This window comes from Lepidothrix coronata, unplaced genomic scaffold, assembly GCF_001604755.1.
Source record: "Lepidothrix coronata isolate B3197 unplaced genomic scaffold, Lepidothrix_coronata-1.0 Scaffold14, whole genome shotgun sequence".
Taxonomy (NCBI): domain Eukaryota; kingdom Metazoa; phylum Chordata; class Aves; order Passeriformes; family Pipridae; genus Lepidothrix; species Lepidothrix coronata.
In genome coordinates, this window is record NW_016690194.1 from 9,292,040 (window position 1) to 9,318,687 (window position 26,648).

Sequence of the window (26,648 nt, forward strand, 5' to 3'; positions counted from 1 at the left end):
TAATAAAGGATCTAGACTGATAGAAGTGCTACAAAAGCCAGAAAACATAGAGCCCAAGCATGTCCGAGGCTGTCACCAAGTTATCCTGAGTTTAAGGGGCAGGAAGCCCTTCATGCTTTTCAAGCCTTTTTAAGTAAGCATTATTTTTCTATGATTTGTTGTGAGAGCTCAGTCCCATAGGTAACATTACTTGGTTAGATCAATGGACAGTGATAAAGAAGCCCTTTATGAAACTAAAACACAGTAAGATAGCAGTTTAATGGAAAATAATTAGTTTTTAAGAACTAATCTGGCTGAAGTTTTTAGTTATTACTGTAAAATGTTTTCTATGTTAGAATAGCATCCAAGGCACAGGTAACAGCAAATGTGCATAAAAGCTGAAGAATAATCTGTGCTGAACTATAAAAACCAATGTTTTTGTCCAGAGTTTCTGTGGATGGAGCATGAGGAATTGGTGCTACAAGATAATGACTGAAACTATCATTCCTCTCCTTATTTACACCTCAACACCACACCCTCTTATCAACATCCTATAAAACAAATAACATCACTTTCTAAAAGTGACTTCATTTCAGTACTCAAAATCAATCCAAAATTTTGCTTTTTCAGGGTCTTACAATACATACGGTAGTACCTAAATATCCTTACTTCTCTTTTACTGTGGTGGAGAAAGGACACACTTGCCTCTTGAAGAATTTGTCACTTAACCAAAGGCAGTGGAGTTGAAAATAGGGAGTAAAAGTGAGACATTTACCTTAAATCCAGGGGCACAGGTGCATTTCCCAGTCACACTGTCGCAGTCAGCACCATTTTGGCAGCTGCAGATCTGCTGACATGACTCGCCGTAGAATCCCGGGGAACATGTCTCATTGCAGTAGAGCCCAGACCAGCCAGGCTTGCAGGAGCATTCCCCAGACATGGGGTGACAGCTGCCAGGGCGAGATGAGAGGTTAAATAGTTTGGGACTAACCGTGACATAAATATTGTTTTCTTTCCAGAGGACAAAACGCTGTTAATAGGGAAGTTGCATAAAGGATCTTGCCATGCTCTGCACAGAGGTTTACCTCACAAATCACAAGGAAAGGTTCTGTGTATTTATATATAAATGCATGACAATTAAGAAATATCATACAACTTACAGACATGGGAAGGAACATATAGACATTGGGAGGACATGGGAAGAAAGTAAGACATATCTTTTTTCTACATCTATTTGAAAAGAAACCTCTCAGAAACACAGTTTTTACCATAAAGCAGATAGCCACAGTTATGAATATTAAGGTGATGAAACCATTAAATTCCTAACAATTTATTAGGTTTCCACACTATCAAGATCATTTTCATAACACTGCACAAACTCAGCAGTGTATTGTCTGAGAAATATGACACTCGGAAAAACACCACATTCAACACAAAATAGTAACTCAGCACCCCATGAGCAGCAAGAATGCTCTTTTCTTTAAACTGTAGGTTGGAAGAGGACAACTGGGCAGAAGTCAGCTATACTACCAGAGCAGTGACCTTTTGGAGAGTGTCTCCCCTCTCTTGGCCATACCTGGTGGCAGACCAGCTGTCTCTACCTGGAACAGCAGTTTCATTGAAGGGCCAGTCAGGCAGCTGTTGCCTCATAACAAATGGACATCATCAGCTGTGCAAAGATATATATGCTGGAAGAGTGGGCACAATGGGGTGCTCTGTAGCGCTCTGGCAGAAAAAGCATTTGCTTAACTCTCACCAAAGGAAATGCCTTATTCAAATCCATTATATTTACAATGGGAAGATTGTTTAAAGATATTTGTCTGCTACTGATTGAAGTTTCTTTAAGTATGCTGGAAGAAAAAAAAAAAGAAGTGCCTTCCTCCAGACAAATTAAATGATCCATGACAAGAGCCTGATTTTGCAAGACTTGCTGACTCCTTGTGTATGGAGGTGCATTTGAAACTGAGTATTTTTCTGACCATTTGCAAGTTTGAAGACATACCTACTTCACTTTTAAGTGCTACAACATAACAAGAACATTCTTTGAAAAAGTTGCAGAATAACAATATTAGCTGCAATTGCTCTTGGATTTGAGGATTGCTCTTGTAAAAATAAGAGTTTAATGTTGCTGAAAACAACCAGCTCACAACATTGCTAATCAAGGAAAGCATGAATTATAAAGGTTGGAATGTCATCATGCATTCTGCTTTCTATATATTACTTCATATTCTATGACACCATAAAAACTTGGAGGTCCTGGAGATATTAAAATAACTTTGACAGTATTAAGCTGCTTTACATTAAATTGAGAGGAAAGGTCCTTTCAGATAAATGACAAATGAAGAAATGGTTCAAAACTCATGCTGTTCATACTCAATAGTCCTGATTATTTGTTCAGTTATAAGCATACCTGCCATGAAATAAGTTGAAATGGAACTATTCATATATAAAATACATGCTGAACTGTTGAAGACACAGAAGATGTAGCAAGATAATCTAACATCTCCTATTCCTAACTTTCTGTGGGCCCCCAATGTCCATGTTTCTTATCAGTGGAAGAATATAGAGCAGGGAAAATGAAAAAAATTTTCAATCCACAACGGAATAGTCACCGGGATATGAATTAGACCATATTTATAACATTAATTTAGCATTACTGTCATTTTAAGACGTAAAGCCCAGTGTTCACAGAATCATATAATCTCTCAGGGGATGGAGAGACCACACACATGTAGAAGCACTGAGTATGAAGCAGAGGCATTGATATTCTGAGCCCCCTACTGAGTGTTACCAAGGCCTACTTGCACATGTATTGATTGACACCGAAATTAGTACTCTGTAATTTGTAATTAGATGTAGGAAACTGAACCACTTCTGAAGCTTTTTGATGGGTTCTTGTGCAGTTAGCTTAATTGGCAATAAGATTTAAATATTAAGATAGGGAAATAAAGAGATGTTGCCATTATATCCACTTTTATTCCTGGTCTTTCATTCACACCTTCTGGAAATGCAACCCTACTCTGTACAGAGACAAAAAAAATACTTGCGGGTAGTTGATATTATATATTTGAAGGACTCAAATGAACTTAGTGATTTTCATATCATTTATATAGGTGTTTCACTATTACAATATTCACCAAATTCTTCAGTACCTTATGCAATATAAAATTTCCAAAAGCTCTTCTACCTGTAAATACAAGTCCATTGGAAAAATGCAAAATTAAAATGCCCTAATCTTTACTTTAAGAACACAACCAAACTACATGAACTAAGCATGTATGACACTATAAAAATGCAATCAACTCTACATATGTATGTCAGAAAAGCATGAGACCAATAAACCCCATTAGTGCTCATGTCATGAATAAATCCTAATTACAGGCTAAACTGTGCCTGTTTAGCTGGTGATACAGAATGACCCCACTCTGCAGGTGTGAAGCAGTGGTGGGAGATTACCAGAAAGAGCTTACAAGAAAAAACACAAAACAAAAAAACCAGGCATATCTCAAATTTACTTGGAGATCAATCTAAAACCAGGGGAAATGCTGTATCACAGGCGTAACCAATATCCTTTGTAAACATTCTAGACAAATATGCTGCTACACTTCCTGAACGATCCTTAGGTTTTGCTTGAGTGAAGGCATGACAAAACCCAGCCTAAAAGTGGTTTATGCTAGAAGAGCATTCCTGTACAAAACAGTGAAAATGTTGACATACAGACAGGCTCCAGTCCTTTCAAAACATGTAATAGTGAAGAGTATTTGTGAAAAATCTCCTTGCACAAGAGGGTCATCTGTTTCTGTCCTCTGGGCCCCTCAATCAGGTTAAAATCTCTCAAGTATAGCTATTTTTAATGCTTAAGTGTTTAATGAAGGCTGATGATATAACTAAGAGGAAGGATGGGTTTGCCTTCCATACCCAGGAGCTGCCACCAACCAATTGCAGCAGCAAAATCCCTATAAGCCTAGGCAACCCAAAATGCAAATTATGAATTTTTGGCAAAGCTGCTTTGGTGAAGTTTTTTTCAGTCATAAAACAGTAATAAAAAATGTATACGTTTTTGAACTATGCTGTACTATAATGTTTTTCGATCTGTACATGAACAAGCATGTGAAGAAGATGGCTAGACACATACATGCTGGAACTTACATCCACATATTTTACAGCAATATTTTTTAGAGCTAAGCATACTTTTTTAATTAATCCTTAATTAATTTCCATATCTATGAATATTAATAACAGCTCTAAGACTTTAATAACAGCTCCTCTTTAAGGATATCTAAACTAGTGATCAGACCCAGATGAAAAAACCTTTATTCAAGGCCCTTAGAACAGAATCATAGACCTACAGACACACAAAGGGTATTTGCAGGAGGAATTCTATCCCTTTTTTGTGCCTTGGGATTACTGGTTACTACATTGCTGCTAAATGGATTAGTGCTATGAAGATCCTTTGGCTGCAGTCAGACCAAGTAGTACTTGTGGTAGGCAAGAAAGGGTTGAGGATATTCCCTGATGTGATTAAAGAGTTGTCTCCTCCCTGACTGAGAGATGAAGACAACCAGATACAACTGGCTTCTAAAAAGAATCTGAAAAGCCTCAAGTGTCCCCAGGGAGCTTTGGCTTTTATACCATTACCCAGATGCCCTTTTATTCCTATTATTTGATGTTTTTAGTCACTTCCTGACCCAGGGGAAGGAACTTACATATGTAAAATACACTTGTGAAGTAATGAAAATATTTGTTTTTCTCGGACATCATTATGGTCTTGTGCACCTTCAGGGCTGTTAAGTGGCTTTGGATTTGCCACACAGGGGGGAAAAATTTCAAAAAAAGACCAGACATATGCTGCAGTTTACTTGTGAACATTTGTGATCTAATTCGACCACAAACTGCCTTCCAGTGGTATAAATGAACGAACAGCTGTGTTGAACATGAATCAGAAGTAATCCCTGTAATACTAGAAATGCTATACAGTGCAATGCATTCCTGTCAAACAAGGCTGCCACAACAGTCTGCAGACAAATTTTCAGGAAAGCAGCTTAACCATAACTCATAATACAGTAGCATTTGGTCTACTGGCATAATTTGAAAGCTCGATGGGTCAGCATTAGGGAGCCATTTATTCTTGAACACGTTGCCCAAATAATTATTGCTTGATTTTACATCAAAACAGCTCTGTATTTTTTTTTCAGATATTTCAGCTAAATGGGAAAAACAGACCACAAGTACAAAACTGTAAAAGCATATGAATGGAAAGGGAAAGGAATTCAGTTTGTTGACACATAGTTTGTCAACAAAAGGTGTGTTGATCAACTCTGACAATCCACAAAGTAATTTTTCACAGAGGCCTGAGTAGCTGTTTCCATGTATGTGCCTGATTGATTTAACATCACTGCTAACTTCTGACTAAAGTTTTTTATTTTATCTGTGAGGAAAAGTGCATCTTATATCAATGTACAGCAACATTCTATGTGACACTTAATATTTTATGTAAATTCCTTTCACAGCTACTTTCAACAGCAAAAATTTAGATTATGTTCACAAACCTTCTCTAAGGTACTGTTAAATAGTAATGCAATGAAGTGTAAGAAAATGCACAATAACCATAGTATTTAACCAGAAGTACTGTTTTGTAACAAGAGAAAGCTGTCCAGAATTGTTCTATAAATATGTTGGGTCCCCTCAACTGACATCTGACATTCCTCCCTCACAGCTGAAACTTTGTCTCCAAATAATCACTTTTTACATTTTCATAGCACTATGCTCAAACACTATGAAATCCACAAGGATACAAGAAACACAAAAAAATAGGACTCATTACTGCCTGAATAAGGAGAAATAGCAAAAGGTAAGCTAATTGGGAAATTATTTTCATTCCATTTCCAAGGACAGATTTTACCTTGTTTAGTAGAAAAGTCACTAAAATGACAATAAATGAATTTTTGAAATGCAGATTTACAATTGGTAAGTCTCTGAAACTTTGTATTAAAACAGTCAGCTACAGTAATTCTTATACAGAGAGAGAGAGAGAGAGAGAGAGAGAGAAATGCCCAGGCTTCTCAAGCCCAACTCAGAACACTATACATTCATGGAGGTGGTAAATATAGATAAAGGTCACACTTTGTCTTAATATTTATTTTATGGCTCAGAGACCAAATAATGCCATGAATATTACAATCAAATATACATGCAAAGACTAAAATTCAGAAGCTCTTCTGGGTTGATATTTTCTTTTTTTGATGTGGTGAGAGAATACCAAATACTATTACAATTCTTTAGCTTAGTCTTCAATTTGCATGAAAGTACTAGAAAAATCAGGAAATTTTAATTTTCATATTATATTAGGATTTCTATGTTCTATGTAGAAAAAGACAGCAGGCTAAAGGGTGTAAAGCCTACCTCCAGGTATTGGGCATGTGGCAAGGACACTTTTTATCACACTTGAGACCATAAATTCCCTCAGGGCAAAGCCTTGTTTCACAGTGCTCTCCAGTGTATCCTGGTTCACAGATACAGGCACCACTAATATGGTAACAGTTCCCACCATTCACACACTTGCAGGTCTCTGCGCAATGCACTCCGTAAGTCCCCACTGGACACTCATCTTGGCATCTGTGGGGGGAAAAAAAAACAACAAAAATTTGTTTTGTTTCCCATGAACTACAGCTTTTGGAGGTTTAAGGGAAATATGGTTTATAAGGAATCTCTTATATGGGTCAAATACTTCATATAACTTCATATTTAAAAGGGCCCATCTCTGGTTGCCTTTGGTGCTAAGCTAGACAGGCTCAAAAACATTGGCTCTGCAAATTACTTTGGAAAAGGCCTCCCTTCTCTGCAACACAGGACATAACATTCATACACAGACCACTGCACTCCACATTCAGGAACCAGAACAAAACCAAACCCTCTTACGTCAGACCTGAAGTATGAAGGAACTTTTTCATTCATAGAGCTTTAAGAAGATATACAATTTAGTTAACAGGCTTAATTCTTTCATGTCTTTCATATGAATGACATTATTTAACCTAAAGACCAGTCTTATCTTTAGCTGTCCAGCCTTGTAGTCCTCATTACAAGAAAATGTTCAGTACCCTGTTTCTGAAACTTGCAACTCATTAAGTAATGAGTTTCTGGATAGCAATTTCATTCAGAGATGTCTTATGAGTTTGATGTTTTCAGGTTTATCTTCTCTGTATTTTACAGCTGAATTGTTGTAAATGCTAGTACTACTACAGCATTACTAAAGGCTCCACCACTCAGTGCATTTAAAATATTTCACTGTATTTATGAGAGCAGACATCTCAGCTCAACAGGTTCATGCCTCAGAGCCAAGGATGACAACATTTCATAGCTTATGTGTCAAGGAAAATGCCCACTTTTTTCAATATAAGCACCCTATAGAGTCTGAATTATGCTGACACAAACAAAAAGACAAAACAACTAAATCCCAAAGCTTTAGGGCCAGAACATGCCGACATTAACGTCCTTAGATGTGCCGTGAACTTAAGAGTTGGTATCATCTTCTGCAATTTATGTACCTTTAAGTTTTGTCAAGTTTCAGACTGTACAAAAATATTACTTGATAATACAGCACAGTATTAATGGTTTTATCAGGTTATAACTTGCTCATTTCCCCAGTCTTGTAAAAGAATTTCCTTGGTGTTCTTTTTCTATTTTTCTTATACACTTGGTTTTTTTTTTTTTGGTTTAGTTTTTCATATGATCGGTGGTTTATTACATGAGAATTTCAAAGACCATGATACAAGGCACTGTAAAATGTAACAGAACTTAGCAGAGCCCTCTGACTGAAGTAAAAGGGGCATACATGTTTATTTCATGCTTCTGCAGTATTCATCTCAGTCTGATACTGATAGCCAGAATTTTCACGGCATTCATAACTCTGTCCTGACTGAAGTCAGCAATAAGATCTCTTTTTTCTTCTCAAGTATAGTGTAATAATAGAGCTAATAACCCTGTTTCAGTATTTCCTAATGAAGTTCAACAAATAAAGCTGTGAAAGAATTTTTTTCAAATGACAATCAGGAATCCCAGCCAAATTACACGAAATTTAACCTTGCAATATATTTTTTTTTTTATTTAACTGTATCTTCATCAGCTTCTGAAAGACCCTTTTGCATTTTGTGGTGAGGACAGGTATCAATCAAAAAGTCTTAGGCAGAAGATTTATAAAGGTAGTTTAAACTAGATTCCTTTGTCTTAATTCGGATCACATAGAAACTGATACATGCTCTATAAGTCCTCTTCTTCTTGATATATGACCAACTTCCAGGAGTCACCACCACACCAAAATCTCAGACAAACACTGCTGGAGTCACAAACAGAAGTGGAGAATAGCTTAGCACTTTAAAAACCATCTTCTCGCTGCTGGTATGTATGTGCTACCTCAGCCATTGCTCGCACATTTCTTGTAACAGTTCCCTCCCTTGCCAGTTCACTGACATGAAATAAGAACCTGGTCTATAACCTTGCTACTGACCCATTCCTGCCCTTGGAGTATCTTGGAAAACAAAAGAACTGCAAATACAGCCTGTTTGGCAGGAAAAGAGGGAGTTCAGATATGCAAAAGTGATCAAAATGCTGCAGACAGTAAGGCATTTCAGATGATAGTCAGATTACAATTACAATAGTAAAAATGTATTACTTTTAGAAACTCCAGGGTAGTGCAGTGGATAGAAACTCGTATGGATATTCCTTTGATTGGCCTTGTCTGTGTTTAAATGTATCTACCACCTTCTGCACTGTATTTTCACACACACAAATATAATTTTGGCATGCAAATGATTCTGGACTAACTCTTTCTCTTCTTCATGAAGTGGGTTTTTTTCCCCTTATGTCTCGCACAGCACTAACCATGTCCTGTGAACACTTGTGTGGGAAGTGCATATGGTTATAATACCCACAATTGTTGTCATAGATCCCCTGGACTAACTCCAGCGATCAAGCTGCTGCTGACTTCAGAAAATTGAGTTGTGTGCTGTTTCAAACACATGCAAGAAAGCAGTTCTTTCATCCCTTTCCACTGCCTTCAAAAATGATGTCTCAATATATTCTTTCCCATCTACCAAAGCTGATTTTTAATAATCAGAAAATAAATGTTTCATTTCATTTGATTTAAATATTTCAGGAGACAACTCTCCAGCTTGCTTATTTTGAAGAGGAATTGAATGAGCCTCCCTTCTTGCTATGACTGCCAGACATCTGCACAAAACCACGAGATTCCCTCCTCACCCCTTCACCACAGCCCAAATTGCACCATTCTGCAACCCACTCCAGTGCAGACCCACGGGAACTGCCAGAGCACAGGCCACAGCAGGAAAATACTGAAAACAAGCAGTTCCTTCACAGAAGGGCTCTTTCACATAGAAATGTTCAACTTGCAACCCAGCATCAGCTGAGTGACGCGGCAAACATTTCATAATCAAAATCAACTCTCTTAATCCCATCACAGATACTTTCATTCTTCTTTCTACCAGGTTCTTAACTCTCCCTGTTGTAGCAGAGCGTCTTTCAGGTTCAGCAGCCTGGCAAAAATGAGTTTTCCTTACCTTTCCCCTGTGTAACCTGGGCTGCAGTGGCATTGGCCTGTGGCTGAGTCACAGGTCCCTCCATTGTGGCACTGGCACTCCTGGGAACAGTTCTTCCCATAACGACCCTCAGGACAAGGCTGACCACAGACCATGCCCTGTGTGTGCAGAAAAGAAATCTTAAGGGATTGCAGCTTGAACAGACAAAGAAGAAAGGATTGTCATGAAGGAAGACCCAAGAGATCTTGTGTTACTTGTCCAGTGGTGATCTTGGAAATCAGTTCTCTCCAGCTTTAAACATGGGGTATGTTCCAGCACTGGAGAAATAATGTTGTAGGATTTCCATTTTGGAAGTAAAAGCTCATGAAAAACTCACTCTCTAAGCAACTGTGAAAACACTTACAGATTTAAGACTAATTGATGTCAAGCTCTTCCCAGTTTATTTACCAGGAGCAGTATATATCAAGATAACTGGAATGCCCTCCAGTGTGTAATGGTGTAGGAATCAGTAATTGCTGTAATGCCCCAATTATACTACTTGATGATAAGTTGGGGTTTTTTTCTGATGAAAGGAAAAGCTGTTTGTATTCACTTAAAGCAGCATATCCTAAAAGTTTAGGTAGGATGATTGCTCCCTTCAATGGGGTTTGAATTCTTGCACTGCTTTTTAAATTGTTGGAATTAATTGCACCTGGGTATGGAGGTGAACCTCCAATCTTAAGACTTTTAAGAAGCTGTTTCAAATGCATTAGCAGGTATTTCATCAGACAAAAGGCATGCAGGTATCTCATCTAACATAAAATACTGCAGAATTTGTACCTGGCTACTTGAAACCTCCCTTACAGGAAAAGCAAAAAAGGTTATAGTGACACAATTGTGTTTCACAGAACTGAAAATTCTAAAATTATAAATTATTCTTAAATAATTACTTGGAATGGAAAATTAGTCAAAGGGCTAAGCAGTGATTTATTAGTTAAGACACACACTAGTATAAAATTTCCCTCAGTGCTTCATGTTCTATCTCATTTTTCAGTAGCTGTGTTTAGGCAGATAAAGGGATTCAAGAATTTATGCAAACATCTGTATTCTATGACCAATAATTTCATTCTTCTAGTATGAAATGGAATAAAATGTAAAAATGGCAATAATCCAGGCTAGGTAGTCAGATGAATAGTGCTACTCAAACTCACAATCAGAGATCCTGTTTTATAGCTGTGCTCTCTAGTTGGTCAAAAACAGGTTATCTCAGTATAATATCTCAATTATCACAAGGTAATTAAAAGATCAGTACATGTGAATTTTCACACAAAATGAACATTTAAACAGAAAATATTATTAACAAATAGTCATGATCAATATTATCAGCAAATGTATTTAAAGAATTTATTTGTGCTTTGATTGCCTTCTAAATCCATTATTTGCCAACTCAGAGTTGGCAGCCTGATAGTGGAGAAAGCTACTTGAGCTCTGAGGTCAGGTCTTCTTTCCCTACCCTCTGCTAAAAGAGTAGAAAGTCTAAAGATAATGTCAAAGTTCTGATGTCTCATTTCCTCTCCAGCATTTAGCACAATATCTAAAGGTTTTGAGGTTTTGCCATGCATACTGTACATATGAAAACAAGCAAAAACCCCACCGTTAATATGTACAAATAGTGTCACCTCACTATAACATAAAATTACATCTAGAAGCTAATGACTTCCAGGCAAGATCTAGTTGATATTGCCTCGTCACAGCACAGTTCTTGTCTTTTGCTTCCCAGAATCTGATATAGTTAGAGGCAGTGCAGAACTGGAGAACTTTCAGTGACAGATGGTTTTGTAAGTATTTTATTTCAGTCCCTTATGCTAAAATATGTTTCTCATTACTCCTGGCTACAAGCAGACTGCATTTGCTATCCTCATTTGCTAGCTTCTTCTGATGCCGCCTGAAGTCTACAAGTATGGAAGTTGTAGGGGGTTGTGTGGGTTTCAGAAGTGTTTTTACCATCCATCCTGGCGGGCAGGAGCACTCCCCAGTGACGTGGTGACAGACACCTCCATTCTGGCACGGGCACCTCTCCTCACACTGTGGGCCGTGCTTCCCGGGGGGACAGAGATCCTCACAGCTGCGGAGAGTTTGGAGTGATGGGAGAGTTTGGAGGGGGTGGTAGACAACAGAGACAACCATTACTTCAGCACACGCTCCAGTTTGTCTTTATTTTTAACCTTATCATTAAATTTCCCAGCAGAAAATGTGAAGGAGAAAGCAGCACAACACCAAGATAAGCACACTGAATACTGTACAGCACCCATGCAACAAATCTAAGGAGCAATCTAGAAATTGTTTCTTTTTAAGCTACTTCTTTATACACAGTTTGGCGCTCATTCATCATTACTGACAGAAGTTCAAGATCTGTTCTGGAATGACAAAACTAAATAAAACTCCATGTTTCAATATAACTCTCTACAACTACCTGAAAGGAGGTTGTAGCCAGGTAGGTATCCATCTCTTCTCTCAGGCAACTAGCAGTAGGACAAGACAGCACAGTTTTAAACTGTGCCAGGGGAGAATTTTTGGACATTAGGAAGAAGTTCTTTACAGAAGGAGTGGTTGGGCATTGGAATGGGCTGCCCAGGGAGGTGGTGGAGTCACCATCCATGAAGGTGTTTAAGAAAAGACTGGATGTCGCACTCAGTGCCATGGTCCAGTAGGCAAAGTGGTGTTAGGTCAAAGGTTGGACTTGATGATCTCAGAGATCTTTTCCAACCTAGTTGATTCTGTGATTCTGTAATGTGATTTTCCAAACTTGCAGCCAAACTGTTTTCACAATGGTCATGAAGAAGCTCCAAGCAGGGGAGAAGGGGAGCAGCCCAAGTCAAGGGGATTTTTCTTTGTTACACATACAGATGTGCTCTGTAATGTGGTTTGCTCAAACTTGCTTCCCTGCACAAAAGTTAATCTAAACTTCTAAACTGAATTTCACTCGCCAGAACTCTTTAAACTTGCACCTCAAAACAATACACCTGCTGCTTACAAGGCTCCGGTGTATCCCGGTGGACACCTGCATTCCCCGGTAATGTGGTTGCAGGTGGCTCCGTTCTGGCACTGGCATTTCTGGTGGCAGTCGTTGCCATAGGTCCCAGGGTTGCAACGCTCCTCACAGCGCCAGCCCTTGAACCCCGAGGTGCAGTGACAGGCGCCCGTGATGGGGTTGCACAGCGCCCCATTCTTGCACTGGCAGCGGCTGCTGCAGTGGGGTCCCCAGTGGTTACTGTCACATGCTAAATGGGCAAGAAAGGAAGAATGTTATGAAGATGCTCAGAGTCAGCTGTAAAACAAACAAACAAAAAAAAGAAGTTGTAAAATGGAAATAGTTGTTCCTCAGTTGGTCCTCAAGGATCTCAGCAGGCAGACCGGACTTAGTTTGTGCGCACTGATTCTTACATGGAAAAGCACACATTTTATAATGTGAGGCTAAGAAGTAAACAGAAGTTCTAGTCTCTTAACTGTCAAAACTTTTCATTGTGACTCTGTACCATCAAAAACCAGTTACGGTTGCAGTTAGCTTCCATTTACAGGGAGAAGTCTTGCTAACTTAAAAAAATGTAGTCTAAATCCACAAACAACTGGCTGAATCCCACAAGCAAGCTGCAAAGCTTGCTTGGTGTAAACTTATGATTTTTGACTAATCCAGAAATCCCTACTTACTTGCATAATTGCAAATATTCCCTTTTCAATCCTGCAATACACTGAAACGGCAAAAGAAAATGCAAAAAGTGTTTCACCAAGAAATAAAAATTAACAATTATATGGTGAAACTTCATATGGATGTTACAAATTTGGTTATCCAATGTGTCTTCACAATCACTCAAACCTATCTTTTCTTGTCTGCCCCAATGCCTCCCATTAAAGCCCTATAAGTAAGCCACTCAGACATTATTTCAGCATCCAAAGAAACACTTAATGTTAAGGAAGGCATTTCATCTTAAGAAACACAGGAGTTCTGTAAAGACCCTGAAGATTAAGGTCACCTGGAGTTCAACAGGAATGTACTAATCATATGGTCAAATGATCTGATTTTATTTTTATGCTGTGTTGATAACAGCAGTACAATGGCAAAGCCTCAATTGCAGTGACCATAAGCTAAAACTCTTCTCTTGGAGACTGACAACCTTTGTTCTCCCAGTCTTCTCCTGGGGCAAAAAACCCAGGCAAAGAACAGGCACACTTTCCTAGACTAATGCAAAGTAATTCAAGAATGCTCCTCAGGCTATGAATTATTCAGCTGTAAGAGCTGTTCACTCAGGCTGCACAAAAAAAAAAAAAAAGGAATTAGGGTATTTTCAAGAATCCACTCTTTAAGATTTTTTTTTTCCAAGACAGGTCACTAGAACATGCATCCAAAATGGGGATACTGTGAGCACTCACACACAATAAAATAGAGAGCAACAGAAAGCAGCGTATGTATTATAAACACTCATCAGTACTGTTGGTTTATTAGAACAACTGTCTGTCTTATTATTGGCCTCTCTCTTTAAAGATGTGTGGGGTTTGTGGTGCACAAACAAGAGGTTTATATAGAGTTCTGTAACACACTGCTGTCTACAGCACAAAATTGCCTGTTGCCATGATAACTCACATTCATTCAGAACTGATACAGGTTTATTTTGAACATGACTGCATAGAATAGAATGTGTAATCCTCATACTTAACCAGTCCTGAAATTGTTGTCAGGAAACCAGCTATTTTGGGATATATAAAAATATGTGTATGGGTGGCTAGAGGCCTGAGACAGTTGCATGTTTTGTCACGACTGAGCAGAAACCCCTACATCGTTGGTTTGTTGTTTTTGGTTTTTTTTGCTTAACACATTAGTCTGGATTCAGATAAAAGTCTTTGTTCTTCCAGAAAAAAGTTCAATTAGTGCCATTTCTCATGGAATAATTAAAAATTAAAATAATAAAAAAAAAGAAAAGAAAGAAAAATATTCCCCCCCCCCCATCCAGGCATGTCTGATAAACAGGAGAATTCATGCTGATTGCCAGACCAAAACTGTTCCAGTGCAGGGCTTAGTCAAGGATGAAGGTGCAGTGCAACAACATTCATGGAGCTGTCTCAAGACCCAATGCCAAGAGTCTCAGGGCCACACAGACCAGAAACATCTACTGCCACTGAACCCAGCACCCAGGCAGCAGAACTGCCTTGCTAGAAGATGCATGTACCATGCAGTGCTTAACAATTTATTAGTTTTCTGGCATGATCTTCTCATTGTTTTTGCAGGAAATCATTAATATGAAAAAAAAAAAACAAACACCCATCATATGACTGCTAAAGGATTCCAAGCCTCAGGACCATTCTCCTGGCAATGACCAGGTGAATAGCAAATACCGGCTATGCAACATGGATTACAGTCCCATGGTAAAGCATTCCACAAGGACAGTGGTGGCCCAGCCATAATACAATTTCACAATAGTCCTTTACACAAGGTCTGTCACCAGCCTCGCATCTATCTGTGAGTTATGGGCAGAAATGTGGAGAAATGTGCTGGATTAAGGGGAATAAATAACAATACTGACTAAGATGGATAAATCACATTTTACCTCTATGTCCCCTGACTGATAATCAATAATGTTCTTCATAGGAAATCAAAGTGATTTGTCAGAAACTGATGCTTAGTTTTCCATTAAAAAAGAAGAGGGCAAAGGGTAGAAATGTTTCCTGTGGCAAGTTTGGATTCTGGAGGCTAACTTTATCAACTATTACATCAGACAATTTCTGCTGCTTCCTAGTATTCAAACACTGAGAAAGCTGGTCTGGAAGTCACACATCTGCTAATCTAGTGGAATGGGATAGTCTTTAAGCTAATGACTATGGTCAGTTTACAGATTGTCAGCTGCAGCTCAATCAGAATAGCTCTGCTGACTGCACCAAGGTCACAGGCACATGTGTAGGTCACACACTACATGCAGACACACGCCAAAGCCTCAGCTACTGACTTCTGAACAGAGCTGGAGCTGTAAATCATCTCTCTCAGAACAGGGTATATGTGAAAGGGAAGCAAAGTACACAGGCAAGAGTCCCATGTTCAGAATGGCTTCAACACAAGGATGGTGTGTCCCAGCCCCAAAGACTGCTGAAAAATCACACAGAAATCAAAATCCAGCCAGTAAATCAGGATTAATTTTGTGTTAATCATACAGAACTGGCCTAATGTTCTGTTTCATGCAGAACACCTTCCTTAGAAAAGTCCTTCACCTTCCCATCTTCACATGTTATATTCACTCTCAGATTTTTACGTTTTAAACCAAAGAACTGGTTTAGGGTCCCTGTCAGCTTTTGCAGTAGATTCCCGGGGTCCTTTCTGCCTTCACCTTATGCTGTACTGGGAAAAAAAAATACACAAAAACTTTTAACAAACACCATGGTATTAATGCCACATCTTGTTCTCATTTTTCCTTTTATACATTCAGCTGGGAATAACTTTTCTGTCACCACAGTAAGAGCTGTGCACATCACACAATGCCACAGATACAGGAAAGATGACTGTTCTCTCAGAAGGCTGCATTATGGTAAGAATCTCTAAGATGTTACAGGTCTATCATGATAAAAATGCTTGTTGACACTGAGTGCCAAATGACCTGAGAATCAGAGAGGAGTGCAAGGATTCAGTGGTGAAAAAAAATCACCTTCAAGAAGAAATTGAAATCGGTGCTGCAAACTGCTGTCAGTTTGAGGCCTTTTGTAGCATCTTTGAAGATCTACAGTTCTGTAATATGGAATGCCATTTCCTAGTACAACAACTTAATGCATATTGTTATTATGCTGAGCTAGATATGGGTTTATGCACGTGCTTTCTGTGAGCAGCTGATGATTTGTAAACTGGGATGGTGGGAGCCCTGACATTTTAAACACGAGGTATGATTTCTATAATAATCTGAAGCACTTGTAAAGAATTTGGCAGCTACTTTATTGCTTCTTATAAACAAAAATACTTTTAACTAAATACTTATAAAGGTTTTTCTGCTTCTTTTAATGTTGATTTCCCTAAAAGGCAACAAAAAGAAAAGTGCAAATGAGTCTGAGTTTACTCCTGACAAACCCACTTTGATCACCTAAAATTCTGCACTTTTGTAAACAATGGCCTATGATGAGAAGAAAATAAGGCTATCAAATCAAGTCAAAGAACATTTCAGAAGAAAAACCTCCTTAGAAACTCCAACTTGCAACTATTTTTTAACTATGCCACAATTTCCTTTATAACATGATATTCCAGTCAGACAATGTCTATTGCAATACTTTTTTTGTAAAGATCTTTGTTTTCCTTTTGTCTTTCTTTTTTTGCTAATGTGGGCATAGAAGTGAAGAACTAAGATTTACTTTTCTTACTATCATTTTTTTGTAACTGTGTTTTATGTAGCACCAAGACAACTAAATGAGATTTTATTCTGTCTTACACATCTTTCTGCAAGGCACACTGCTGTGTGTTTCTGGAAATATTTACCACTGTTACAAAACAGAAGAGATTCTTACTGCAGCATTAGACTTATGTATTTTTATGGTCTTTTAAAACAACTGAAAACAAAATTCTGGACCACAGAAGAAATGCAAATGTTCCCTCACTTGGAATACAACACTGTGAAGTACAAACTTAGAATAAGAATAACATTTCTAGGAGGGGCCATAAGTGATTTGCATTAAAAGGGAATAATCACCATGAATAGCCAAAAATAACCAGTGTAAGCAAAATAGGCCAATATTGAGAAAACTTTGATTTATCCAAAGGGGTATCGCACTGACAGTCTTGTTATTATGAACAAGATTGCTAATCTCTGGAAATGCTCTAAGGCATGACTTTCAAGAGTCAACAGAAGGGAAAACCATTGATTCACTGAGCAAAAACCATGACAAAAATATGGATGTTTTCACTAATCTAAATCCACACCATCCCTATTGGAAAGTTCAGAGCGTGTTCCTGAAACTACTCTCTGCTATTTCCATTTGGTTAGCTGCAGATCTAAACTGATGGCATTTGTTTCCCTTAGGATATTCCTGCAGGATAAGAAACAGATAATAATTCTCCCAACTGGAATCTAAACCAAATAAAAGTAAATTCCTAGTAATTTTGAAAGCTATAAATACTCAAGTATTTATAAAGTATATAAAATTTGACAAGATGCATTAAGCCTCTGGTGACATCAACCTGTATGTCAGCCTGGACAGCAAGACAGTAAACATGGAACATGGCAAACAGAAATTTCAGGGATGAGTCAAAAAAGCGATAAAACTAAGTCAGCTACTCTGAAAACTAGAGTAAAAACATCCTTCAGAAAACCTTCAAAGTATTATGTAATAAAACCGCGAGATTATTCTCCATATATGTTTCTTTTATTTTGATCTGTTCTAGTCATCTCAGAATGTTATCAAAATATATGCATGTGCACATAAAAAAAGAAATATTTTTGCCTTAGAGAATCATTCAAATAATTATAAAGTATCAATGCCTTTTAGTAAAAGAACTACTTTACCTACAAAAATGCATGGAATTTTTTTTTTTTTCAGAATGAATGCCCTTTCTATTAAATCTGGATTTCCTTTCTACCTTTTGTTTCTATCTGATTGCATTTGTTATACTGTAGGCCTTTAACCCTGTGGCATATTTTTCATTGTTACTTTTTGTTTTGTGTATAAGAAAGGATTTTTATTCAAAATGTTAAGCTTAAATTTAATTTAGTTTTTTTTTCTTTTTTACTTTATAAAAGCCTCTTGATCCATGAAGTGGAAGAACAATGAAAATGTGTTTTTCAGATCCTATGAAAGACTTGAACTGTATGCCTTTCACATGCCATAAATTTCACAAGACTCTTTAAAGTGCTTTGGACATCAGAATACAAGGATGGATAATTGATAAGAAAAAACACACACAGGCAGCTGTTGGTGTTCATTTCATGATGTTACTGAGATAAAACCTGTTAGAAACAATCACCAATGTAGGAAAAGTTACAAAATTTTAAGAAACTGCTTGTTTCATGTCCTGCCCGTGATCCTGATTTTGCACAGATCTCCTTGTAGGACGATAAATTAGCCTTCCTCCCCATTCTTTTTTTTAATGACTTGAAGGTCATCTTAGTTTCTAAATTAGCAACAAATGTAATCCTTCGCATCTCTGAAAACCTACCAAGTGAGACACTGAAAATATATAAGCCTGCCAATGCATAAGGCAGATTGAAATGAGTTCGAAAAATACTTTTGCACTGTTACTAGGAAAAAAACCCACAGACATTATTCAAGAAATCAACTTAAGTAAACTCTACAAATAGCTTCCAAAAGGGTAAAAAGCAGAAATGAAAAGCCTCTCTGATCCAGAAAATGTTTTCAAAGCAGTAATACCATCACCATTTACTGGAATGCCTTCCTTCAGTAAACCTCAACATAAGTAAATCTAAGAACTCAGTTTTGTAGAAAATAATTTTTTTGTTTCTACATTTGCTTGAAGATTGGAATGTAATTAAGCAAAATGCTGAAGCATGTCCATAAAATCTATTATTTTCCCTAGAGCTTTAAAACCAAAATGTTTTATAGGAGCAAAAATATATTAAACATAAGAACAATATTATTTCAAAAACATAGTTGTACCGAACTCAAGACAAGCACAGCTGCTCTGTAGCCCTGGGAACTTTGATACCACCTACCACAGTGACACTGTAGTGACTCTTTCAACAATGAGGGTGATGGCAGCTTCCATGAATACCGTTTTTTCCCTATTTAGATCTGATCTAACTTGCTGGTGGGTGAGTTTCTCAACCTAAAGATATTCAGTCTTGTTAGAGGAGAAAATGAAGTGTTCAGCTGGAAAAACTGGGAATTCAGTCAGGGAAAGTACAGGAAAGTACAGTAATAAATACAGGAGAATTACAGGAAGTAAAGAGCACAGGGAAGACACATGAAATACAAACGTGTTAAATTTAAGATTGTTTATGACTTTCTGTCACTTTGGTTCACAGGATGTATTTGCAGGGAGCTGGGCTAGGGGCAGTTCTCCATTACTAAAATAAAGTATTTCTCTGCATTTTGCATAAAAGCAAATAGTTGTCTGTCACAATACTCTGCAGTTTTACTTGTGTGTTTACCAGTTCCTCAGTTCTGGGAATCGAGCATTTCTAATGCAAAGATGTGGTTAAAACCAGAACTTATTTCTGCAGCCTGTTAAATGGCTTAGAAAACTTAAGGATAAACTGGCTCTCTAAGCATATCTTGCAAGCTCCATTAGTCTAAATGCTTTCAACAAACAAGGAGGAAAGCAATGCCCTGGTCAAAAAAGCTCAATTCAAGATTCAAAAGATTTTCCATCACCATCACCTTTCCTGGGAGCTGCACCACGGGGCTGTTTCACCTGGGGTGCAAATATGTCTGTGGAAAACAGTCACATATCCACCTCTGCAGGGTTAATGAAGATTAAAAACTCCACTGAGAAGCTGGCAGTGCTTGCAACTCACGTGAGTGTCTCTCACAAACTATGCCAAGGGATCCAGTTTCTGCCATATTCTGCATCTGCCAAGTGCCAGATTTTCACAGAATTTGTGAACTTTACAAACACCCACGACTGTAAAGGAAATATAATAGTAGCAGAGCTACTGTACCTTGAAAGGTTCCTTAATAAGTGCATTTAAAGGTAACAAGTTGTTTCCCTGAGCTGCCAGCTTTAAACATGCAGTTTAACGTATTAGTGAAAAAGCCAGTTCTCTCCTCATGTTTTATAAAACCCTAGAGCCAAATTACGCCTTCGTGACACTTTTTTCTACCCCCATGACCTCAGACTGTGGTTCTGATAAAATTCTATGAATAACCAATAGAATCAAATTATAAATTAAAACCCAGTCATTCAAACAAATCTCAGATTGCTTAAGTGCAATAAAAACAGAAAAATCCTGTTCACATTTTCACAAACAATCCTAACCATACATATAAAGCAAAGACATGTCAATCCCTTTCTGCTTCACTGCTCAGGCCAGCCGGAGGGAATCACAAGGCTATGACCATTTCAGACAAGTCACTGTAGTATTGATTTTGCCTCTGCTCCAGCTTATCCAGAAAGCGCCCTATTGATTTTGAAGGAATTATTTGTGGACTACTAGGCATGAGAAGAAAAAAAAAAGTGCATGTCCTGATTGCTTAGTGGCACTCCACATTAGGTTGCACTTGTATCTGTCTTGCACACACATTCAAAACTGACCATATCTGCTATAGTAAATAGCGTTGCCAGAGTGTGAGCAGAAAACATAATATACAAATGTAAAATGTGGTTTGATCATCTCCACATCTAGACAGACAACTATTACCATACATGTAGCAACTTTTACAGAAGCCTGCTTTATACCCAGCCTGGAGTCAAATGCACTCTCGTGACATATAACAACACAATCTGACACATGCAAGTTAAAAATTTGATATAAATAATCTAGTTTGAGAGGGAAAGGTTATGTTGGTTTTGTTTGTTTTTCAATAAAATCTGTTTGTTTAATTTACAAATATACCTGTGTTTACCACTGTGTGCACTTTTCTAAATTTTGCCCTTGTTCCTAGCCCAGAACTGGTCAATTTATGTTCCTGGACTTCACAAATACTTCTTCAAAGGAGTGCTGACAGCTTGCTGGTTATGCTGATTCACTCGCTTCATTCGTTCAACACATCATCTGTCCAGTCATTTGTCATTGTCCTGACCACTGTGTTCAGTCAATAAATCTTTACTGGAATAAATTGTTTTGCATGTGAGTGATCTCTTGATTCAAGTAGTATTTCTCTTCAGTTATATGTAGGTTATCATCATCTCCTTTATCCACCTCCCACTGACTTTCACTGCAAGCAACTACTGGCTAATACAGCATATTTCCTTTAACTAAAAAGAAACCTAAAGAAAAAGCACATCTGACACAGGAAATGTTCCCCAAGGAAACATTATTTAATTAACTAAATTCTGAGACCACCACTCAGGTATTACTTGCTGAAGAACACATCCAATCCTGGTTTCCTCTCAGTTTTCAGAAAGGCAGAGGATGTGGTGGAGAGCAGAGTTACAGGCTGGACTAGAACTGAGAACTTAAAGAAGACAATCTTGGTAGTCCAGGCTAATCTCTAGCCCTCTTCTCCATAAACTGAAAACAACCACTGACCTAAGGTATTAGTAATTCGATAAGAACCCTCACAATATTTGCTACAAGGAAATGGAAGTCTCCCAAAAAGTTTATTCCCTTCTAAGAAATAACAGACAAAGATCAAGCTGGGGGAAGTTGGCAGATGGACAGATGCTGCAATAGGACTAACTCTGTTCTGAGATACTTTCAGATTAAATTCTTTGTAAGGAGATCAAACACTCCTAATAGAGAAAGGACAGTACTTTGGAAGAAGATGTTAATTCTCCAGTTTTACAAAACATTTAGTCCTTAGGTAGAGCAGTTCCTTCCAGCATGTCTTGGACCATGAAAATGAACAGATCACTATATCTGGAAGTTGGCCTAAAACCTCACACTTCGAGAAAAATTTCTCCTTCTCAGTCAGGGTTATTGTTTTGTTCATCAGTAACCATTAAATCCTGCCTTGTAATTATTGTTCCATAATTCACTTACATAGTTACATAGTTAAAATATTTATTTGATGGACATTATTACAGTAGGGCAATTTGAATATATTTTTATCGAATTAATAACTTGCTATATCAACAAAGTCATTATTAAAAAACCATATGTTTATACTACCCTTCTGTTACTAAAACTGACCAAGTTGAGGATCAACCAAAGACAACCAGCTGAAGAAGAAGCAGAGAAAAAGAGCTGCATATGTATTCAAAATGCGTTATACCAGGCAGGTGAGGGAAAGAGGTGCTAGAAACCCTGTGAGAGGAAGGATCATTTCCAAAGGCAGATTGAGAGGTTCCTGTCTCATCCAAAGTACCTTTTCGGGAAGTTTCAAACTTGGAAAGCTCCATAAATAACAGTATCTTTGCATGCTGTGTTGTCTAATGAGTCAGGTTTCTTCTGCATCTTTGATTAGCTAAAGAAGAGCTCTATGCACAAGGTTTTCAGAAAGAAAGATAACATCTCTTGACAATTTCTTTTGACAACTCAGTGCACTAGATTAACATCAGCATTACAACAACACTGCATTACTCTTTCAGTTTTACGCCTTATGCAAAACTTGGTGTTTCTTTAGAGTTACGTATAAATCACATGTAAGCATATAAAAAAATTATACAACAGATATAATACTTTTGAAATGGTTAAATTTTTCCCCACTTCCCAAAATATGCTGCCAGAACAACTATCAGTTCCAGATGAAGAGTTACTACAGCACCATGTTTGCAAAACAAAAGAACAGTTCTCTATTTTTGTTAAGGAGAAAAAAAAATGGGTGAAAATTTGCTGCCATATTATTTTTCTCCTGCTGATAATCTAGGTTTTTCATAGTTATTATTTTTAGAGGAATAACATAATTAGTAAACTAGCAGCACAATATCTTTAAGACATCAAGCTCTGGTTTATGTGTTACAAATTTATATTGTCTGTGAAATTTGAATTGTACATACATTTCTTAATTGTTGACTAAAATACATTCCTTTCAAGTGGACAGTTAGTAGTAGTAACCAAATTTGATCTTGATTGTAACAAAATATGTGGTTTTACTGTTACCCTCAATATTACATTTCCAAAGCTGCTACAGAGGAGACCAGAAAAGTGGAATAAATAACAGATCATAATGAATTAAAAAATTACTCCGAGCAACTGTAGTTCAGGCAATAGGAAGAAAAGATAATGATTTGTGGCCTGCACAGCTTTGCTCCCCTCATCTCCTGAATATGTTTTTATGGCAAAGGGAAGGAGAAGAAAGTCTCAGAAATGAGACTACAGTAGATATATATAGACTGGGCAGTCAGGGAGCAACTAATAGTGCAAATGGGGAACAGAGCAAAGGGAAAAAAGGAAAAGTTAGCAGCAGAGTGAAAACGGAGAATAGAGTTGTAAGGAAGGCTTTAGTCATAGCTTTTAAATGTGACCAAGCACCATCACTCTTTGCATATTAGTAAAATAAAAAACTGTGAGATTTTCCTATGGTTAAAATATAATCATATCTGCTTTACTCCAAATACAAAGTTCTGTGTTATCTGCATATTTCTGAACACAAGAAAAAAAGCTCATGACACTTAGTGCTGCTACATGGGAACACTGTTTGCAAGTAAATGAAGAAAAATCAGGTTACACAAAGTAAACTGATATCTCAGGACAAAAACCCTGACCAGAAAGCAGAAGCCCAACTACAAGAATGAAGATTATCTGCCCAAAAGAGAGGACAACACCATGGAAAGAGTACAAGACAGGCAGAAGCAGATGAAAACTCACCACTGGAGCAGTTGGGTCCTCCCCAGCCAGGCTCACACTGACAGGTGTTCGGAGCAATACAACGACCGTGGACACATTTATCAGCACAATGAGCTGTCAGGAAAGAAAATAAAAAATTAAAACAATTAAAGAACACCTAGCACTAAAAAAAAAATAAATTTCTAAAAATACTGCAAAATACTTCTGATCAGATCTTTTTTGTCTCAAGTATCTTTTAAAAGCAAAATAAACACCAGTGTACTAAAGTTTGATGGCATCTCTTCAAAACACATTTCACTTCAGTCTTATCTATTTCTCCTAAGTTTGAAGGCTCCAACTAAAACCATGTTAGTGTTACTCAAACATTTCTGCATTTAACAACAAGAAAATTGTACACATTCAATGAAAAAAGAGTCATAGTATGATATAGGTTGGAAACCCATCTGACCATGGTCCTGGGCAAGAGTCTCTGGTTGGAATTTGGACAGGATGACTTTCCTTCCAATCTCAACCACTCTGTGATTCTCTGAAGAAAATTCTCATGACAAGAAAAAGAGGTGAATGTCAGCAGGCATGAAAAAAAATGCTCTTTTGCAACAAGAAGGATAAAATATGATTTGCAACACACTGGCATTTTAATACCAATTTTTCCAAACAATTGCACAGTTCAAATGAAGCATAAAAGAAACAGTGATGGTGATTGAAGTAAGGCATGAGATATAAGCCCTCTGAATCACTGCAACCTTTATTCTAAGTGCTAAGCAGAGCTGCCTGAAACTTTTCTTTTTTTTTTCACTTTTTTTTAATGATTTACAAACATGAGTTTCTAAGTTAAGGTTTACTTTGAAACAGAGCTTTTATCTGAAACTTCTAAGAAAAAGTTGAAATGGCTTTGATACTTGGTATATCCATGTAACTGACCCAGAATATAGTACACCAAAGAGGAAGAATCTCCAACCAGCAACCGTTTGCTGGGATCATATTCATCATAAAATACCCTTAGCCTTCCAAAATACATCCACAGTAGTACTTTCCTTTTACTTTGGACAACAGTAAAACTTAAAATATGTTCACAAGAGAATTTTATTGTTACCAACATTTCTAGAGAAACCTCGACAGGAATCTACTGCTATACCAAAAGAACAATAGAAAAAAGTTTAATGGGGTTACATGTAGATCAACTTTACTTCTGAATTGATTGAAAATTCTCTATAGTACTTAGGTAAAATACTTGTAAAATGTCCTGGTGTTTTTTCCTAATTAAAGATGATGAAGCACATTGGTCATCCTTACATTTTGTGTGGCCAAGAAAAAATAAAAGCCCACAGAGATCAATCACATATATCCTAAACATCTTTGGTTTCCTATGATTCCAGTAATTAATTGCTTATTTTTACAGCCTTTAATTTTAATTCTCAACTTTTACTTCTAACAAGCAACTTTTAGATTTGCATTCTTCTTTAGAAATCAACAGGGAGAACATTAATTTTTAAATGATGAAACTATATAAACGCAAAGCTATTTCATTGTTCTCTATTTATTTATTATTAAAAGACTGAGTTTAAATAATACATCACAATTTTCCATTAATCTTATAACTTGACATGAATTACTTGTATCCTTGAAGATTCATGCCTAGTTAGTACTGTCCGGAGCACCAAAGGTCTCCACAAACCAAATCTGTGAAAACTCTTGTCAGCAAACCACGAGACAAAAATAAAACTGTTGTAAGAAATTGGATCCAGTGAAAGGCACCGAAGAAGCTGTTGGAGCATCTCCTTGCACTGCCCCTCATGCCATGCTGAACACAGCACACTCTGGGTTTACTTAAAAATGTATTCTGTAACCAAAATAAATTGTTCTCTAGACACCTTTTGGGCTAAACGATTCTTGGCAAATGAATCCGAGTTAATATCTGTAACACACAGCATGTGTAGAAATATTATTGCACTAGACGTGGGGATAAGAGAACCAAAATTTACTAAATTATCTACAAAACAGGTGACGACGACACAAAAAGCACTAGAACAAGCTGAAAAGACAGGAATGGTATCAGGAACAGATAAACTATTTTCTCTTGCATTTCTGTAGAATTGTTGGACATGATTTCACCTCCAAGAGCAGGTTCTCTTACCCCCCTGTCTAGTGCAATAATTTTTTTACATATGTTGCCTGTTACAGAAACAAAGCTTGAAACATTTTGGCAGTAATTATGCACATAAAGTAAATGACCACAACTCCCTCAAAATTAATTAAAATAAACATTTTTGGTGAAAAAAATTCAAATATATTTTAAACTATATAATAAAGGTGTTTTTTCAAATAAATTCTTCATGTCTATACTGCATGTTAGAACATATCATTTTTTCCTGTGCTTGATGACTGTATGTTATTAAAATGACATATCCAGTTATGCATTAAGATAGATGATTCATTGTCTATTTCATGTTTTGTAGAAATGCAACAGGCAAAATTCTCCATTAATGTTCTTAGAAATGTTCTACACGGTTAGAAATTGTATGTGAAGTTAATGTTCAAGCTACCAAAATGCTGCTAGGTCAATCTACAAGAAAGCCACCAGAAGACACCTTAAAACCTTTGAATTCTTTCTTTCCAAAATCATGCCAAAAATTCAATAGACTTAGTAAACATTAAAAAAAAAAAAAAAAGACTGCACTTTTTGTTAAAACTTCTAGTCCGTAGCTCAGCCTAACACCCATATACCAAATCTCCTAGGGATTACCACTGATTTTAGAAGACAAGTGACAGGAAA

At 37.2% G+C, this 26,648-nt stretch overlaps 1 protein-coding gene across 1 annotated transcript in view; it reads right to left on the bottom strand.

Moving 5' to 3' along the window:
- MEGF10 (multiple EGF like domains 10) overlaps positions 1-26,648 on the bottom strand; it is an 85,669-nt gene that overhangs the window by 34,117 nt on the left and 24,904 nt on the right. Inside the window, exons 5-10 of the mRNA XM_017806182.1 lie at positions 23,897-23,989; positions 12,544-12,790; positions 11,514-11,634; positions 9,552-9,688; positions 6,382-6,594; positions 755-929 (exon numbers count right to left, since the gene is read on the bottom strand). Of these exons, the coding sequence (XP_017661671.1) occupies positions 755-929; positions 6,382-6,594; positions 9,552-9,688; positions 11,514-11,634; positions 12,544-12,790; positions 23,897-23,989 (986 nt within the window). The remainder of the gene's footprint in view (positions 1-754; positions 930-6,381; positions 6,595-9,551; positions 9,689-11,513; positions 11,635-12,543; positions 12,791-23,896; positions 23,990-26,648) is intronic.